The 19,627-nt window shown below is 44.2% G+C and overlaps 1 protein-coding gene across 3 annotated transcripts in view; it reads left to right on the top strand.

The window, feature by feature from the left end:
* The window catches only part of IGSF5 (immunoglobulin superfamily member 5), a 30,137-nt gene that overhangs the window by 8,884 nt on the left and 1,626 nt on the right, over positions 1-19,627 (top strand). The window contains exons 4-7 of one of the 3 annotated variants that reach the window (XM_087721678.1): positions 1,827-1,952; positions 3,374-3,398; positions 9,767-9,861; positions 17,779-17,852. In XM_087721678.1, coding sequence (XP_087577804.1) covers positions 1,827-1,952; positions 3,374-3,398; positions 9,767-9,861; positions 17,779-17,852 — 320 coding nt within the window. The remainder of the gene's footprint in view (positions 1-1,826; positions 1,953-3,373; positions 3,399-9,766; positions 9,862-17,778; positions 17,853-19,627) is intronic. The other 2 variants (XM_087721679.1, XM_087721680.1) reach the window with 2 other exon arrangements.

The following is a 19,627-nucleotide window of genomic DNA, read 5'->3' on the forward strand; positions in this document are numbered from 1 at the left end:
CCAAACAGTCCTAAATTTAACCAAGGTTATAGTTCTCAATCCTTGGAAATGTTACGTAGAAATGATTTTTAAAAAGCAACACAGTGCTTTCAGCCCAAATGTGCCAATTAATAACAACGTTCAGTGACTAGAGGTGGGTTCCTACTGGTTTGGCCTGAACCAGTAGTGGATTTCCTGCCTGGGTCACTGGAACCAGCAACGACCAAGGCCTGCCATGCCCCCGAACCAGTTCCCCGGTTTCTTCTCCTGTTGCTGGCATGTTTCTCAACATGCGCAAAACAGTTTTCAGTAAATTGCTCATGTGCAGCAATGTGTGGCGAGTGCGTTCAAGTGAAGCAAGCAAAACACCCCCTCTCAGTAAACCGGTTAGGAACCCACCACTGGCAGTGCCTTACTATGGTCTGTCCCAGTTTCTTCAAATTTTAATTTGTAAAAAGCTCAAAGCCCATCCTCTTCTGCTGATAGTAGCACCCTCTGACATAAGCAATGTCTTTTATGATACCCATATAGGATTTCTTTTTCACACTAGGGAGAAAAGGCAGCAATTTGGTTTCTGTTATTTCTCTCCTTCCCTTCCAGAGTCATCAAGCTTTTTCAGTTTGTTTGCTCTGTCTAATACATTCTTCAGAAATCATAAGGAACAGGTAGAATATTACTTTTCTCCCACATTTGGTTGGCATGTTTGCTAAATATTTAGTATAATACTAAATAAACATTATTACAGTGGTTTTGGGGACAGTAATAAATTGTTCTGTATATACATATTCTTCAATTTACAATAGTTTGCATGACACATCTCAGAATCAGAAATGACAACAGTGTGTGTGTGTGTGTATTTGTGAGAGAGGAAAGTCAATATGACTAATATAACTGAAGCTCCACACATGTCACATACATGGTACATATATAAAAAGGAAATGGTTTGACTGTGGAGCTGCCATATTGACTTTTTTGATTCACTCTGGATCCTGCAGCTCAGAATGGAAGAAAACCAAATGCCATTAAGTGTAAGAATGACATACTTATCTGATTATGGAGGAACATCATTCAATTATGGAGGAACATCATTCTTCAATAACAGGCCAATTTTGCTCCGAAGATGAATATATACTGAAGGCTGGAGAATATACAGTCTTTCTAATGATTAAGTTGAAGTGGAGACATGTCAGTTCCAATGTAGAAAATGCACATGCTGTCAGTATTTATTTATCAAATTGATATGGCTGCTATCAACACTTTCTGGGTGATTTGCCAAGCCCAAGCAAAACAAATGAAATGCTAAAAATCATGTACAGTAATTAAACCCAGAAAACAATATAGATGCAGCGGATTTTTTTAAATAGACAAAGGTGAATTAGCTCACATGAAAATGCATGCTCCCTAAAAAAGGACAAAAGGTCAAGGTTCAAACAAAACCTATAATTCATGATTTAAAAATACCACTGTAAAAAGCATAAAAAGATTTCAAAGAAGCTTTTTAGTCAAAGTATTTCAGGTTACTCAAATCAAGGTGCATTCATGGGCAGCCCCATTAACCTTTGTTACATTATGCAGTTCTGTTTCTTAAGATGTCCAAAACTAGGAATTAGCAATGATTAATTTGTTCACTACAAATCATAATTGGAAACTTGTATAAGAAAAATAAAAGTAACGTAAGAGAAAATAAATTGGTAAATAATCCAAAAATCTCCACTAAGAAGCATTACTAATTAAAAATTGAGATAAATTAAGAATGACTTCATTGAACTCATTAAAATAATTAGGAACATTTTAAAATGTTCATGCTAATTAATTGTACTGTTTAACATTGCTTAATTTTTATTTAGTAGGATGTGATAATGAAGATTGGCGAATCCGAACTATAATTTTAGCTGTTGTGTTGTCAGTTGCTCTTTTACTCCTTCTGATCCTTATTATTCTCCTTATTATATGTTGCTGCAAAAGAAAGAAAGGTATGTGGGCCTTCTGGAACTAGCTTGGCATCTTAAACTTTAATTTTAAATAGACAAATCTAAATCTGTTAATTTTATGCCAGAAACATTCCTTGCTTGTTTATATGAAAAAAATATATGTTTCCCTGCTTTTATTTTTTTCTGCAGGCTACGGATACCTTATAAAGGGGAAAAAATTAATTAGCATTTGCAAAATAATGCACTTAAATGCATATTATTGTTTACACATCAAACCTTCAATAAATTGGAATAAGTTACTTCAGATGTGTTATTTCTTTGCTTGTTTATTTGATATAAAGCCCATTATTCCAACAGTTCAAGGCAATCTGAATAAATTGTTTCTTTCAGTTTTTGTAAAGTAACAGCCCTGTGAAATAGGTTGAGTTAAGATATACCAAGCTTCCATAATTGAAGATAGAAAGGAAACCAAATCTTTTCAGTTCTAGTTCAGATTCTAGTCCAGGGGTCCCCAATCCCCAGGCTGTGGTCCAGCGACCGGCAAATACATGAGCACAAAGCTCCCCCCACGTGAACGGAGGACCCTCCTTTCGCACATATATGCTTGCCCATCACTCATGTGAGTGGAGCTTCATACCTGCGTTTGCCCATCTTTCCCGCAACCCATTTTGAACAGGATGCAACCGGATAGTCCACCACAGCCTGAGGGTTGGGGACCTCAGTTCTAGTCAGTATATTACACTGGGATAGCAGCAACATCTGAAGGAAAAAAAAACCTGATCTTTAATAACTAGTTATCCCGTAATGTGGCTATTGTATTCATTTCAAACAGAGGTTCTTCTGCAATGCTGAATTGGAGGTTTTCAGGGAATTGCCCCTTCACACAATTTCATGTTTTGTGCCTCCTTAATTTTGCTAAAGGCATCATTATGGCTTGGCAGCAAGGAAGAGTGAGCTTCCAGGTAGTCAAAGTTGAGGAGTGGACTTGAAGTGCAAGAGGCAGTTTGTACTACAGTCTGGCATCTACAACGGTGATTGGATTATAACAATATGGGAGGAAGGAAGTAGATACGTATACTAGGGTACTGAATCCACCAACCTGGTACTCCATGCATAGGTGAATCAGATTGCAATTCATATTTGCAATTTCATTAGAGAGTAGGTTTTTTGTCAATAATAGACAGAACATATACTTTGAGGCTAGATGCATGATTTATGAATGGAAAGTTCTTGGTTCCTGCACAATGATAATTCACTTTCATTTCAGTGAAAGTATAGGTCCACAACCACCTCCCCCAATTATGTCTGTTCAAATAATTAAGAATACTTGTGCCTGCAAGTCATTTTATTAAAATCAATCTTTTTTAAAGAGATCAGCATTATGAAAACATTAGATTTTTCTTTCCTAGTAAGTTGCCATACTTGTTTGCTATATTCTAAAATTTGTCCTTTTACTTTTCCAGAGTCCAACTATCAAAGTGAGCTAAGGTAATAAGACAATTATCATTTTTAATTCCCTTATTGATGTTAAAACATGTATTGTATTTACTTAATATCACAACTAACATTAATACAAACAACCAAAAACCAACATAGAAAATGATAATACCAGTAAACTGCTATGAGGTGAAATCTGTATGATTTCTCAATGTATGATGATTTTCAGATTGGTAAAGAGGGACACCATTGACTGGGGGGGGGGGCGGCTTGATTAAAATTTTTATATTTTGTCAAAAGGTCACACAAGGCAATTATATGACCCCAGGACACTGAAAGCATCATAAATATGAATCTGTTGCCAAACATCAAAATTTTGATCACGTGACCATGAGGATGCTTCAACGGTCGCTGTGTGAAAAATGGTCACTAAGTGTGAAAAATGGTCATCGGCCGTTGTAACTTTGGTCACTAAATGAACTGTTTGAAAGCTAAAGCTACCTTGCATTATGCTACCTTACATTTTCAAGAGAGAGAAGCTAAACTCCTTATTAGAATTGAAATAGAAATGAGTAGAGTAGAGTAGAGTACAATAGTTTATTACCCAAGTGTGATTGGACACACAAGGAATTTGTCTTCAGTGTACATAAATAAAATAAAATACAATACATTCATCAAGAATCATAAGCTACAACACAGTGGTAGTCTCTCTCTCTCTCTCTCTCTCTCTCTCTCTCTCTCTCTCTCTCACTCACACACACACACACACACACACACACACACACACACACACACACACACACACTCTTCCCTCCTCTGGATTCAATGGGGTTTAGGAAATCCCCCCACCTCACACACTCCAACTTTCTTTCTCTCTTCCCTCCTCTGGATTCAATGGGATTTTTAGAAAATCCCCACTCCTGTGCACACACTCCCTCTTTCTTTCTCTCTCCCCTCCTCTGGATTCAATGGGATTTTTAGAAAATCCCCACTCCTGTGCACACGCTCCCTCTTTCTTTCTCTCTCCCCTCCTCTGGATTCAATGGGATTTTTAGAAAATCCCCACTCCTGTGCACACACTCCCTCTTTCTTTCTCTCTTCCCTCCTCTGGATTCAATGGGGTTTAGGAAATCTTCCACCCTCATACACTCCCTCTTTCTTTCTCTCTTCCCTCCTCTGGATTCAATGGGGTTTAGGAAATCTCCCACCCTCATACACTCCCTCTTTCTTTCTCTCTTCCCTCCTCTGGATTCAATGGGGTTTAGGAAATCCCCCCACCTCACACACTCCCTCTTTCTTTCTCTCTTCCCTCCTCTGGATTCAATGGGATTTTTAGAAAATCCCCACTCCTGTGCACACACTCCCTCTTTCTTTCTCTCTCCCCTCCTCTGGATTTAATGAGGTTTAGGAAATCTCCCACCCTCATACACTCCCTCTTTCTTTCTCTCTTCCCTCCTCTGGATTCAATGGGGTTTAGGAAATCCCCCCCACCTCACACACTCCCTCTTTCTTTCTCTCTTCCCTCCTCTGGATTCAATGGGATTTTTAGAAAATCCCCACTCCTGTGCACACACTCCCTCTTTCTTTCTCTCTTCCCTCCTCTGGATTCAATGGGGTTTAGGAAATCTCCCACCCTCATACACTACCTCTTTCTTTCTCTCTTTCCTCCTCTGGATTCAATGGGGTTTAGGAAATCCCCACTCCTGTGCACACACTCCCTCTTTTTTTCTCTCTTCCCTCCTCTGGATTCAATGGGGTTTAGGAAATCCCCCCACCTCACACACTCCCTCTTTCTTTCTCTCTTCCCTCCTCTGGATTCAATGGGGTTTAGGAAATCTCCCACCCTCATACACTCCCTCTTTCTTTCTCTCTTCCCTCCTCTGGATTCAATGGGGTTTAGGAAATCTCCCACCCTCATACACTCCCCCTTTCTTTCTCTCTTCCCTCCTCTGGATTCAATGGGGTTTAGGAAATCCCCCCACCTCACACACTCCCTCTTTCTTTCTCTCTTCCCTATTCTGGATTCAATGGGGTTTAGGAAATCTCCCACCCTCATACACTCCCTCTTTCTTTCTCCCTTCTCTCTCCTCTTTGTCTCTTTCTGTCTCTCATCCTCTTTCTCTTTGTCTCTCTTCTCTTTCTCTCTTCTTCTTTTCCATTCTTCTGTCACTTTCTCTCTCCTTCTCCCTTCTCTCTCACACGCTACAGTAGCCAGTAGCACGCTACCGCCCGCTCACACGCTACAGTAGCCAGCCCAGCGAGCTAGCAGCTGATGGGCAGGGGAACAAATGAGCGGCTCACTCGTTCCCCACTCATCCGCCCGCTCACACGCTACAGTAGCCAGCCCAGCGACCTAGCAGCTGATGGGCAGGGGAACGAATGAGGGGCTCACTTGTTCCCCGCCCATCCGCCCGCTCACACGCTACAGTAGCCAGCCCAGCGAGCTAGCAGCTGATGGGCAGGGGAACGAATGAGTGGCTCACTCGTTCCCCGCCCATCCGCCCGCTCACACGCTACAGTAGCCAGCCCAGCGAGCTAGCAGCTGATGGGTGGGGGTGGGCGGCGGCGGCGGCTCGCGCAGAGAACCGCTCGGTTCCGGAGCTTCTGCCGCCCGTGGCGATGCAGCACAGGGGCTGGCTGTGACGCTGCGAGGAGATGAAATGAACTCCGCAAATGGGGAGAAGGAGGAGAGGAGGCCTGTCTCCTCCCCATAGCGCCTCCCGATTCCCACTGGTACCAATCTATAACATGATTACTCACCAGTGAGTAAGCGCAGCTGCAACCAAAAGACGAAATGAAATGGAGACTCGCGCAGGCGTGCTAAGCTAAGTGGACTCCATCCAATCAGTAAACTGGTTGGGATGAAAAATTTTCAGCACGCGGCGTGCTGAAAATTTTCCATCCCAGCCAGCTCACTGATTCGCTGGAGTCCAGGCCAATCCAATCAGTGAGCGGCAGGCTGGGCTGGCTTAAATTTGTAGGATAGAACGGAATGATGAGCCAGCCCAGCGAGCTAGCAGCTGATGGGCGGGGGAGCGAGGGAGCTGTGAGTGCCAAAAAAAGCGTGTGTTTTTAAGAACCGTGCGGGACGTGGGAAAATTCATGAAAAGGCGTGGCTGTCCCGCCAAAAGCGGGACGTCTGGTCACCCTATCTTTTCACTGCAGGACAAATGTGTCCCAGCAATCTTTTTCATGCTTTGACCTCATGATGTTGCAGTCAGCCTCTGTTTTGCTGCTTGCTTTTCGGCTGCCATTGAAATGGGGAGGGAGGGCATGGTATTTGGGTGAGGGAAATAATCTGTGCAAGAGGACTGTTAATTGGGAGTTGTTCTCACCATTCGTTTGCGCATGTGGAAGGAGGGGAGTTTCCCGCCAAGGCCAACTGTCCAGCATTCCAACCTGATGATGATTTTTGAGGATGTCTCCCACCTGACAGTTGTGGCGATTTATGATTGGACTATGGACTGGGGTACCAAGGGGTGGGGAATGAATCATGCATTGATATCTATTGCTTTCGCGCTCTTTTGCTCAGATCCAGCTTTGCTTTGCTTCTCATCGTTTATAATCAGTAAAAGTACACTTAATTCTGAAACATGGAGTTGAGTGGTTTCTTTCTTGATTATTAAGTGAAGGAGCTGTGACAGTTCCCTTCATCTAGTTGCCAACTAAACTGAGACAGTTGCCCTTAGCTGTTCCAGTTTTAAATTTTATCCTGAACACAATTTTTGCCGTGAAATAAACTTACATGCTTCAGTGGCTATTGAAAAACATATTGACTAGAGGACAGATGCCATAATCCATGTTATAGCAGTATTATTAGTCTAATTAAAAGTTACTCAGTAGTGAGCATGCTTTTGAGGTCTTAAAAGTTCATCCTAGGCAAAGAAGATGGGAAACAAAAGAGAAAAAAGGAGAAATTGCAAAGAATGGTACATAGAGAAAAAAAAAGGCTAATGTTTGATCTAGGTACCATATTTAAATCAGCAACAGATATAAAATAAATTGAAAACAGGAGTTTTATCTGATTTTGGATAATTTCAGCCCATGCTATAAACCAATTTTATTGCATACCCCTCTCATCTTCCCTGATTGAACTAAATACAGATTCTTGATTGTACAATAATAATTTTTTTCATCCTCAAATGTCCGAAACAGGCTGTTTTATTTTATTATTTTGTGGGGGTCTGATTTGACAGTTTTTACATATTTCCAATCTTAAAGCAGATGCTGAGACCACATAAAATGGCTCCATGAAGCAAGTAGCTTGTTTAATAGGACAATTCATAATATGGCATGCATCTTGTGGTTCTCATTCCCAACCCAAAATGTAAATACAACTTATGATCACTGAAGAATAACCACTCCTTATTTGGCTGATTATGAAGTATTTGATGATAGCTATGTTTTCTTACATAATCACAGTTAAAACAAGGTTTCACACTCTTCAAAAATGGTGAAAAAGAATATAATTTTCAGAAATGCTCTAAATGGACATTTCAATGCAGGGGTTCAGAAAACATCTGTTTTGTAGCCAGCTCCTTTTTTGAAAAGCCTTCATGTTTAATATGCAATACATATACCACAAGAGGTCACTGTGTACCAAAGTAGCTCACTGCAGTGATGTTTCTATTCCATGGGCTTTTAGTATAGAATGTCTGTTACAGAAAGAGATCTGAAACTGAGACAGGTGGAAGTGGTGCACTGAGCGCAACTGCCAAGCAAATTAGGTTACATCCTGTGCTTTTCTAAGAACTTTGAAAACAATCTCTTGAAAGGCAACGCTTGATAACAAATTGTTTCCAAATTAGCAAAATGAGTTTTAATCACTTGCAGAGATGAAAGCTAAATGATATGTTGGAATGCCCTCGGGTTTTCAACTTTAAAAATGAAAGAAATGTTCATTGTTATTAATTAAGACACCACAATTAAGAATCCTGGATGTGGAAGATTTCCAACTGTTTTGGTTTTTAAGGCATGGGCATTGAAACCTTTCTCTTTTTTTTTCCTCAAAGGAAGGAAGAAAGCTTATCTCAGAATTGTGGTTAATAATACAATTTCCTTCATTTTCTTTTTTCTTTTACTGAGATAAACACTTGAAAATACAAATTTTTAAACCACTAAGAAAGAGAAAAACCAAATCAACCTGTGTTTTTATGGATTATTGTAATGGAAGAATTTAAGTAATACACAGAGACTCCAGCCCAACTGTACTTCATGAATAAATTGCTAAGATTGCTGATAAAACTCCATCTAAAGCTTTTTCAGAACTAAATGAGTTGCACCTAGCATACGTAACATCCCTCCTCTCTTAGTCCACCTTGTTAGGGAGAGCCTTTAGGTTGAACTGATAGACATTCAAGGTCACAAAGAATGATCAGTCATTCTGTTGGCTCTAAATCCTTCAGTAAATTTAGCTGGCTGCATTTGAATAAAACTCTTTAGACAATTTACTCTAAAAATTGTCTCTTGGTTATTAATTCCAGAATTGTCAGAATGGTGCAGAACCTCCTGAAGTTTAGCAACTAAACTTTCTCCATTGTTGATCCAATAATCAAGCAACATTAAAGGGGTATTGACTGTAGGCATTGGATTTAAATACTGTTTAAATGCCCTATCCATAATTCTGGCAAAATATAAATGTTATAGTATACATCACTGTTTTTCAGATGGCAGATTCCAACATGGTTCTATTTTGTAACATTTGCCTTTTACAGATATAAATATTGGACTTTAGGTGGAAGTTCACAGTAACAGCTCCACCTAATGTGTTGATATGGATTGATTCCCCATCAGATTTCTAGAGGGAGGGACACATTAACTTCCCATAAAGTTATACAGTTAAAATTAGGTAGAAGTTCATAATAGTAACTCCAACCAATGTTTCAAAGTGAATTCCAGATTTCTAGAGGAAGGAACACAATGGTTTCTCTAAAGTTATGCAACTCATATTCAGCTAAGCCTTTCCTTAAAACTCTGCCAACTTCTTACAAATACATATCCTGACAAAGAAATACATTTCCTATACCAGCATTGGTTGTTCCCTTAGGTTTCAGTAAAACTAGTTTTTTCCAAAAAGGAAAATGATTTTATTTAGCAAAGCTAGATATGATTAGCAGTCTAGTGACCAATATTTGTTTTGTACAAACCTCAATCACAAGAGCAGAGAATCACTACATCTGAAGTGTTCTCTTCCAAATTAGAGCAATTGCTTAAGTCTAAGGGCTTTAGCTGAATATTCCAGGAAAAACATTTTTGGGGTGGGGGTGTGGGGGAGAACCATTCTTGCTGTAGAACCCTTGTTCTACAGTATCAACCTTGTTTGATAAACTGCAAGGTTCACAGCCTGAGGAGACTATCTTCTATTCATTCACATATCATAAATGATTTGCTTGCCAATATCAGGTATTTTTATTTTCTAGAAAGATTTCAGGGAAGAAAAAAAAAGGTGGAAATTTGGAAACTGTGAGTCCCAGTGGAAAGGAAAACTATGGCTACAGTGCAGAGCAAATGCCATGTAAGTAACCTTTAAATGAAAAAAAAAAGTTCTATATAGAATTATATATATATGCATTTTAAATTCAGTCCTCCTATAACTTGGTGGCCAGAAAGTAGGCAAATATTAGCTTTCCTTTAAAAAAGTATTAGGCTACTATTTCTGGCCTGAAAAAATTCTGGCAATTGTCAGATGGTAGCAAAGAGATAAAGTAGCTAGTCCACTTTAACCTGATTTGGAAGCCAACCAGAAATGAACTTATATAAGTTAATAAAGCTCGGCTGCAAAAATCCAGATAGCCACTAGTTTTGCTGCCATCAGGGCATCCATGTGTGTGTGTATTTGTGTGTGTATGTGTGTTAGGAAAATGATGTCAAGATTGCAGGCATGAAGGTAATTGAAGTCACATCTCTTTAATGTGCATTGTACATATATCATATATACAGTACAAAAAGGCCTGAAGCTTCAATTGTGCAGCTGTCGTATTACTGAGTGGGCATGTGTTTTTAAAACTCAGATATAGTGAACAGTGAAACCTTTAACGGAATGACTTGAGAAGTTAAAATAAAATGAAGAAATGGATCTTGGTTTTTTACAATATATTCTAGTAAGTAGCAAAAAAGTGAGCTGTCTGAATTACTTCCTAAAGAAATGAAGTGAAGAAATTTCATTTAAAAATATTGGCTAGATGGGTTAAAACTGACAGTTAATGTTGGGGCATCCAGTGAATGAAGAAGATGTTGGATAGGCATTTGTCTGAAACGGTATAGGGTTTCCTGCCTAGGCAGGGGGTTGGACTAGAAGACCTCCAAGGTCCCTTCCAACTCTGGTATTGTATTGTATTATTGCTCTCTTTAAAAGGATATTTCCAGACAAATTGTCACAAAGGAAACTAATTGAAAATGTATATCAATTAGATATAGGCCCAAGAACCCTTATGCAGAGAGAAGCACAGAAGCCAGCTTCAAGTTTGCATTTGCTTCCCCATTTAGAATATAATCTGGACTGCTAAACTCATAGCACATCTCAGTATCTTGAAAAAGGAATGGATGATGGGTTGTATGATCGAAGCACATGTAGAAATAACTATCATGTATAAGTGTTATTTTTATACATTTTGCTCTATATGTGATGGGAGTTGGAGGCAAGTTGAGTAATTTCTATTGCTAGATTGCACAGTTTTTTCTGAAATCATATAACACTAAGTCAAGATTTGTTGTGTACAATTTGTGGAAAAATCATTGGTTTTGAAGCAACAAATCTGTCATTTGAAACTATAGTTCAAATTTAGTGTATGAATCCTGAGTTATTTTCCAGTTGTGATTTATATCTATGTAGCGCTACCCCTGAAAGAGCTGTTGAAGTCCTTGTCATTTTGGTATGGCCACTGGTCCACACTGATCCCTCACTCAGGCACTTCTACTGGCCTGCGTCATGTAGTGTCATGGTGGTCAGTCTTCTCTCAGCAGGAAGGTCATGTGGTGGGTGATGGTCAGTCTTTTTCCCAGCCAATGGATCATGTGATGAGATGGTATTCATGTGGCTGGTCAGGTAGCCCTTCTTCCTTTCTCTCTCTCTCCTCTCTCCCTCTCCTGAATTGCCTGCTGAGCTCTCCTTCCACCGCCTCTGCTCCTTTGTGGATTCCTCTGCTTGCCCCATAGAAGCCTTTCCTCTCCTATCCCCTTCTCTCCCTCAGGCTTGCCCCACAGAAGCCTCTCCTATCCTCCCTATTACCTTCACTCCATCTCTCTTTCCCCAGGCTTCTTTCTCCATTTCCTATCCTCTTGGGCCTCCTTTTTCCTCAGCCTCGAAAAACGCTCCTCCCTTCTCTCACACTACATTTGTCTCCCCCTCTTCTTGCCAAAATTTGGGTGTAGTGGGTGTGGGGGGAGAATAAGGTGACCAGATTTTCAGATTGGAAAAGAGGGACACCCTTTACCGGGGGGGGGGGGGGGGCTTGATTAAAAAAAAAATTTTTTTGTCAAAAGGTCACCCCAGGACACTGAAACCAGCATAAATACGAATCTGTTGCCAAACAAAATTTTGATCACGTGACCATGAGGATGCTGCAACAGTCGCTAAGTGTGAAAAATAGTCGCAACGGTCGCTAAGTGTGAAAAATGGTCATCAGTCACTTTTTTCAATGCCATTGTAACTTTGGTCACTACTTTTCCCCCTCCTCGAGACTCCTCACTTCTTCCTTCATTCCTCTTGCTGATCTACCTTCACCTTATCTGTCTTCTGCTCTTTCCCTCTCTTCCTTCCTTTCTCCTTCCATCCTCTCTTCTTTCCTCACTCACTCCCTTCCTCTTTTTTTCTCTTCCTTCCTCCTTCCATTCTTTCAGCTTCATTTCTTTTGCCTATCTACCTTCTCTGTCTTTCTGCTCTTTCCATTTCTTCGCTTCTGTTCCTTCCTTCTTCCCTCCTTTCCTATTTCTTCCTTCTTCCTTCCTTCTGCCTATCTACCTTCACCTTCTCTGTCTTTCTACTCTTTCCCTGTCTTCCCCTTTCCTCCCTCCCTCCCTTCTTTGCTTTCTAGTTCCATCTTTTCTTCTTTCCTCTCTCCCTCTTTTTCTTTTTTCCTTCCTTCCTCCTTCCTCTTGCCTATCAACTTTTTTTATTTTTTTTGTTACATAGACGACACATACCCACAACAATAAAAACAAAACAAAAAGAAAAAAACCCATCATCACATATAGCATGTCATTTGGTTACAAGTGTTTTAACATTTATCATTCTTATACATTTATTATTTCATTTAATAGGTTATAATATACAGTTTGGGTTGCTTTGTTTACCATCCCTTCCTCCTGTTATAACACCACCTTATTTTCCCTTTCTTTTCTCCCTTCCTCCCTTCTCTACTTTCTTCCTTCCTGCTCTCCTTTCCCTTCCTTCTTCCCTTACCTTTCTCCTACTCCTGCTCTTCCTCTTCCCCTTTCTACCCTCTCTCCTCCTCTTTCTCTCCTTTCCATCCTCCTCTGCTTACCTCTTTCTTCTTTCCATCATCCTTTCATTCTCTCCTCCTTTCTCCCTTTCTCCCAACTCCCTTTCTGGGAGTTGAAGTCCACACACTTTCAAGTCTCCAAGGTGGAGAAAGACTGATCTATCTAATTAATATAATTATTTCTCCCTCTCTTTTTCACTCTCTTTCCAGCGCACACACGCAAATGCATAGGGCAGCCCACCTCACACACAGGTAACTCCGGGCGGCTTGCGGGAAGAGGACAGCCTACCACTCACCCACGCGGGGGGGGGGGCAGGATTTCGCCAAGAAAAGTTAACTTTCCTGCGAAAGGGGCCGGCAGCCTCTCAGCTCTTCCCGGCTGGGAAGACCTCCCCCCACTTCCACTCCTGCGACCCTCCTCCCGCCTCCTCGGAGCTTCAAGCAAGCTAACTGGGAAGGCTGGGAAAGAAGAAGAAACGGAGGCGCGAGGTCAGCGGTCCTTGGGGGCGCGGCGGAAGCCCTTCAAAAGCGCTCCTTTCCCGGCTCTGCTGCCGTTGCTGCTGCTGCGGGCGGAAGGGGAGGAGGAGGAGGAAGAAGATAAAGCGGCGGGGTGGTCCCTACAGCCGCCGACACGGGAAAGGTGTGCTTTGACAGGGCTCCCACAGCCCTGCCAAAGCGCCCATTTCCCGGCTCGGCTGCCGTTGCTGCTGCTCATGGCAGAAGGGGAGGAGGAGGAGGAGGAAGAGAAAGCGGTGGGGCGGTCCCTGCAGCCGCCGACGCGGGAAAGGTGCGCTTTGACAGGGCTCCCACAGCCCTGCCAAAGCGCCCATTTCCCGGCTCGGCTGCCGTTGCTGCTGCTCATGGCAGAAGGGGAGGAGGAGGAGGAGGAAGAGAAAGCGGCGGGGCGGTCCCTACAGCCGCCGACACGGGAAAGGTGCGCTTTGACAGGGCTCCCACAGCCTGCTAAAACGCCCCTTTCCCAGCTCGGCTGCCGTTGCTGCTGCTCATGGCAGAAGGGGAAGAGGAGGAGGAGGAAGAGAAAGCAGCGGGGCGGTCCCTGCAGCCGCCGACGCGGGAAAGGTGCGCTTTGACAGGGCTCCCACAGCCTGCTAAAACGCCCCTTTCCCAGCTCGGCTGCCGTTGCTGCTGCTCATGGCAGAAGGGGAAGAGGAGGAGGAGGAAGAGAAAGCAGCGGGGCGGTCCCTGCAGCCGCCGACGCGGGAAAGGTGCGCTTTGACAGGGCTCCCACAGCCCTGCCAAAGCGCCCATTTCCCAGCTCGGCTGCCGTTGCTGCTGCTCATGGCAGAAGAGGAGGAGGAGGAAGAGAAAGCGGTGGGGCGGTCCCTGCAGCCGCCGACGCGGGAAAGGTGCGCTTTGACAGGGCTCCCACAGCCCTGCTAAAGCGCCCCTTTCCCAGCTCGGCTGCCATTGCTGCTGCTCATGGCAGAAGGGGAAGAGGAGGAGGAGGAAGAGAAAGCAGCGGGGCGGTCCCTGCAGCCGCCGACGCGGGAAAGGTGCGCTTTGACAGGGCTCCCACAGCCCTGCTAAAGCGCCCCTTTCCCAGCTCGGCTGCCATTGCTGCTGCTCATGGCAGAAGGGGAAGAGGAGGAGGAGGAAGAGAAAGCAGCGGGGCGGTCCCTGCAGCCGCCGACGCGGGAAAGGTGCGCTTTGACAGGGCTCCCACAGCCCTGCTAAAGCGCCCCTTTCCCAGCTCGGCTGCCGTTGCTGCTGCTCATGGCAGAAGGGGAGGAGGAGGAGGAGGAAGAGAAAGCGGCGGGGCGGTCCCTACAGCCGCCGACGCGGGAAAGGTGCGCTTTGACAGGGCTCCCACAGCCCTGCTAAAGCGCCCCTTTCCCAGCTCGGCTGCCATTGCTGCTGCTCATGGCAGAAGGGGAAGAGGAGGAGGAGGAAGAGAAAGCAGCGGGGCGGTCCCTGCAGCCGCCGACGCGGGAAAGGTGCGCTTTGACAGGGCTCCCACAGCCCTGCTAAAGCGCCCCTTTCCCAGCTCGGCTGCCGTTGCTGCTGCTCATGGCAGAAGGGGAAGAGGAGGGAGACCTCCCCCCACTTCCACTCCTGCGACCCTCCTCCCGCCTCCTCGGAGCTTCAAGCAAGCTAACTGGGAAGGCTGGGAAAGAAGAAGAAACGGAGGCGCGAGGTCAGCGGTCCTTGGGGGCGCGGCGGAAGCCCTTCAAAAGCGCTCCTTTCCCGGCTCTGCTGCCGTTGCTGCTGCTGCGGGCGGAAGGGGAGGAGGAGGAGGAAGAAGATAAAGCGGCGGGGTGGTCCCTACAGCCGCCGACACGGGAAAGGTGTGCTTTGACAGGGCTCCCACAGCCCTGCCAAAGCGCCCATTTCCCGGCTCGGCTGCCGTTGCTGCTGCTCATGGCAGAAGGGGAGGAGGAGGAGGAGGAAGAGAAAGCGGTGGGGCGGTCCCTGCAGCCGCCGACGCGGGAAAGGTGCGCTTTGACAGGGCTCCCACAGCCCTGCCAAAGCGCCCATTTCCCGGCTCGGCTGCCGTTGCTGCTGCTCATGGCAGAAGGGGAGGAGGAGGAGGAGGAAGAGAAAGCGGCGGGGCGGTCCCTACAGCCGCCGACACGGGAAAGGTGCGCTTTGACAGGGCTCCCACAGCCTGCTAAAACGCCCCTTTCCCAGCTCGGCTGCCGTTGCTGCTGCTCATGGCAGAAGGGGAAGAGGAGGAGGAGGAAGAGAAAGCAGCGGGGCGGTCCCTGCAGCCGCCGACGCGGGAAAGGTGCGCTTTGACAGGGCTCCCACAGCCTGCTAAAACGCCCCTTTCCCAGCTCGGCTGCCGTTGCTGCTGCTCATGGCAGAAGGGGAAGAGGAGGAGGAGGAAGAGAAAGCAGCGGGGCGGTCCCTGCAGCCGCCGACGCGGGAAAGGTGCGCTTTGACAGGGCTCCCACAGCCCTGCCAAAGCGCCCATTTCCCAGCTCGGCTGCCGTTGCTGCTGCTCATGGCAGAAGAGGAGGAGGAGGAAGAGAAAGCGGTGGGGCGGTCCCTGCAGCCGCCGACGCGGGAAAGGTGCGCTTTGACAGGGCTCCCACAGCCCTGCTAAAGCGCCCCTTTCCCAGCTCGGCTGCCATTGCTGCTGCTCATGGCAGAAGGGGAAGAGGAGGAGGAGGAAGAGAAAGCAGCGGGGCGGTCCCTGCAGCCGCCGACGCGGGAAAGGTGCGCTTTGACAGGGCTCCCACAGCCCTGCTAAAGCGCCCCTTTCCCAGCTCGGCTGCCGTTGCTGCTGCTCATGGCAGAAGGGGAAGAGGAGGGAGACCTCCCCCCACTTCCACTCCTGCGACCCTCCTCCCGCCTCCTCGGAGCTTCAAGCAAGCTAACTGGGAAGGCCGGGGAAGAAGAAAAAGAGGCGGCGCGGGGGCGTGGCGGAAGCCCGGCTGCCGTTTCTCTTGCTGAGGGCGGAAGGGGAGGAGGAGGTGGAGAAAGTTAAAGTGGGGGCCCGATCCCTTCAGCAGCCGAGGCTAATTCTCTGCACGAACGAGAGCGTGGGGGCAGCGGCAGCCGCCCGCACAGAACTTCCACGCGCTTCAGTGGCTTCTGCCGGGCGGCGGGAGCCCCGGACGTGAGAGGAAGTTCTCTGCGGGCGGCTGCCGCTGCCCCCACCCTCTTCTCCTGCCGCGGCCAGCGGAAAATTCTCTGATTAGAATTAGATTAGATTACTCACCAACAAGCGCAGCTGCAACCCCAAAAGACGAAAGGAAAATGGAGACTCACGCAGGAGTCCTCAGGGTAAGGAGTCCAGCCAATCAGTGAGCTGGTTGGGATAGAAAATTTTCCATCCCAGCCAGCTCACTGATTGGCTGGAGTCCTGGCCAATTAAATCAGTGAGCAGCAGGCTGGGCTGGCTTAAATTTGTAGGTAGCAGATAGAACAGAACGATGAGCCAGCCCAGCAAGCTAGCAGCTGATGGGCGGGAGCTGCGAGCGCCAAAAAAAGCGTGCTTTTTAAAAAAGCGTGCGGGATGCAGGAAAATGCATTAAAAAGCGGGGGTGTCCCGCCAAAAGCGGGACGTCTGGTCACCTTAGGGGAGAAGGGAATAGGAGGAGGACTCCTATTCCCTTCTCCCCCCCCCCCTGCTACATCTAAATTTGGGCTTTTGTTTTATTTTTGTTTACTTTCAGGTTCCATGTAGGCTTCTTGTTATCTCTTTTCATTTGATGGGGATGAAAGGGAAGAGTAATTGAAAAGGATATTGTTCCTTAAGCTAAACTTCTTTCCCCACAGTTTCTAAGTTTTTTTGGTTTTTTTTAGAAATAGTGATCTTTTCACACCCAGTTGGCTTGCACAGAAACCAAATAAGATGGCTTCCAGATATGTTACGACCTTTTAATCTTTTCTCTCCTAAGGATAATAAAATACAAAATGTTATCCTCCTTATTGATTCACAGAAAGCATTGTGATGTTAACACTTGAACACTTTTTTCAGTTTTAAAAAAATCAATAATCTATGTATTTTGTTCCATGACAAGCTATCTGCTTATTTTCAGGAAATTCTCAATTATTTTTCTTTCTGAAACAAAGTATAGATAGTCCTACAACCATAATTGAGCCCAAAATTTCTGTTGTTAATTGAGACATTTGTTAAGATTTTAGACCTTTCTGGCCACAGTTGTTAAGTGAATGACTGCGGTCATGAAAATAGTAACACAAGTTATTAAGTGACTCTGGCTTTCCCACTAATTTTGCTTGTCAAAGTTTGCAAAAGATGACCCCAGGACATTGTGACTTTATAAACATGAGATAATTGCCAAATTTCTGGATTTTGATCACATAACCATAAGAATACTGCAATGGTTGTAAGTGTAAAAAATGGTCATAAGTCACTTTTTTCAGTGCTATTGTAACTTTAAATAGTCACTAAATGAACTGCTGTAAGTCAAGGACTACATGTATAGTTCCTGCCATTTTAGGTGGACTACCATTTTAGTTCTTTGCCACTTTTATTGTATATGTTCTCTTCTGTTTTGCAGATCACACTTCCTTCCCAGTTGCAGAAATTGTTTATGATACCAAGAAAGATCTGAATGTGAGCTCTTCATCAGAGGTAAGTGGAACAATCTTTTTGAGATTGTAACATAGTTCATAAAGATGACTTCTTCTTCTTGGCCAATATTCTGACACTTGCAAGTAAAAGTATAAATTGGCATTTCATACCTACTGGTATTTATCTTAAAAATCAGAAAACTACATGTAAAGAGACCTATAACCTCCCCAAGATATTGCCTACAATCTCAATTTACTCATATCCAGTCCCTGGAGGGGTGTGTGTGTCTATGACAATTTGCCACAACCAACTCGCCACGGCCCAATCACCATGACCAACTCCACCACAGCCAACTCGTCACAACCAGCTTGCCATAGCCAACTCGCCATGGGACAACTTGCTGCAGAGTAAGAGTTACACTAAAATGAAATAAAAATGGTGGAATTGAATCATTAAAGAAAGGATGCAAAAGGAGGGACAGAATGGAATGTGAATGACAAAAATTAAAATATTTTTTATTTATTTTAAATAATTAAATTACATTTCTAATTTGTTTCATGGTGAGTTGGCCCTGACAAGTTGTCCCATAGTAGTTGGCTGTGGCGAATGGGCCCATTTTGTCCCTGGGCTGCGTAAGTGCCACACTGTCTTTTTCAACTAAAGAAAATGCTTTTCCTTTTATTCCTGCTGATCTTCCTGCTAGCCCACCAACCACCTCAGTTGCCCCAAGTGTCTGGCATCCTGACCTTTGCTGTGTGATGATGAAAAGAAGTCAAGGATAGAGGGCACATGTGTTTTAGTTAATAAATCATTTTCTATAGCAAGTATTACAACAAAGCATACAAAAAACAATTATGATGGGCTTTGTAATAACATTTTCAGGTCACCAATCTATGAATCCATTTAGGAAGCATTTTATTTCATATACAGATGGAATTAAATGCATTAAATAAAAATTTGGCACCACAATATAGTTATCCACTATCAGCTGATAGTGTATATGAAGAAAATAGAGTAATACAAAAATAGCATTAAGATAGGATGAGAGAAAGTACAGTTCTTAACTAAATTTTCCACTGTAATTTTTGGCTATTTTCCAAGGACTGATATTTATTTCCATTGGTATTTTCTTTTAATACTTCTTGCCAGTAATGGGATTCAAATAATCTAACAACTGGTTCTCTGCCCTAAAGACCAGCTGGATAGGCGTGGCTCAGTGGTCATGTGACCATGTGGGCATGGCCAACTCAACTTCATTCACATCAATGGGCGCTTCGCCTTAGCTGTTACAATGTAATAAGGGTTAACCGGAGATGCAGTTTCTGTAATCAGGGCAATAAAGATTAGGCTAGAAACAACACCAGAATGTTTCCTTCCTACCTTCCTTACAGGATTAGCCCTGTAATGTGAGAAAAAACAAAATGAGATTTCTTCAAATAACCAGTTCTCTGAACTGCTTAGAAAGTTAACAACCGGTTCTCTCGAATAGGTGCGAACTGGCTGAATCCCACCACTGCTTCTTGCACTAGCAATAATATAAGATCCCACAACTCTGCATGGAGAAGAGTCTACGTCTCTGACATGATCCCCTTATTATAGAATGTAGTACTACTTTTGAAAATTATTTGGCAAGAGATCCGGTGTTAAATGTCAACTCATGAATATAGAACAGTGCTTTATGTGGCAAGCAAATCAACTGAAGAATGAAAAGTCTATTATCACCTTTCAGGAGTCATATTTCTGAAAGAAAAAAAATGATCGCTTAATTTATTGGACTCTGATCAAGGTACAATTAGTCATGACCAAGTCAGTCATAAAAGACTTTTTTATTTAGT

The sequence above is a fragment of the Thamnophis sirtalis genome, unplaced genomic scaffold (genome assembly GCF_051295495.1).
Source record: "Thamnophis sirtalis isolate CommonGarterSnake01/CBP01778 unplaced genomic scaffold, rThaSir2_p1.2 scaffold_8, whole genome shotgun sequence".
Taxonomy (NCBI): Eukaryota; Metazoa; Chordata; class Lepidosauria; order Squamata; family Natricidae; genus Thamnophis; species Thamnophis sirtalis.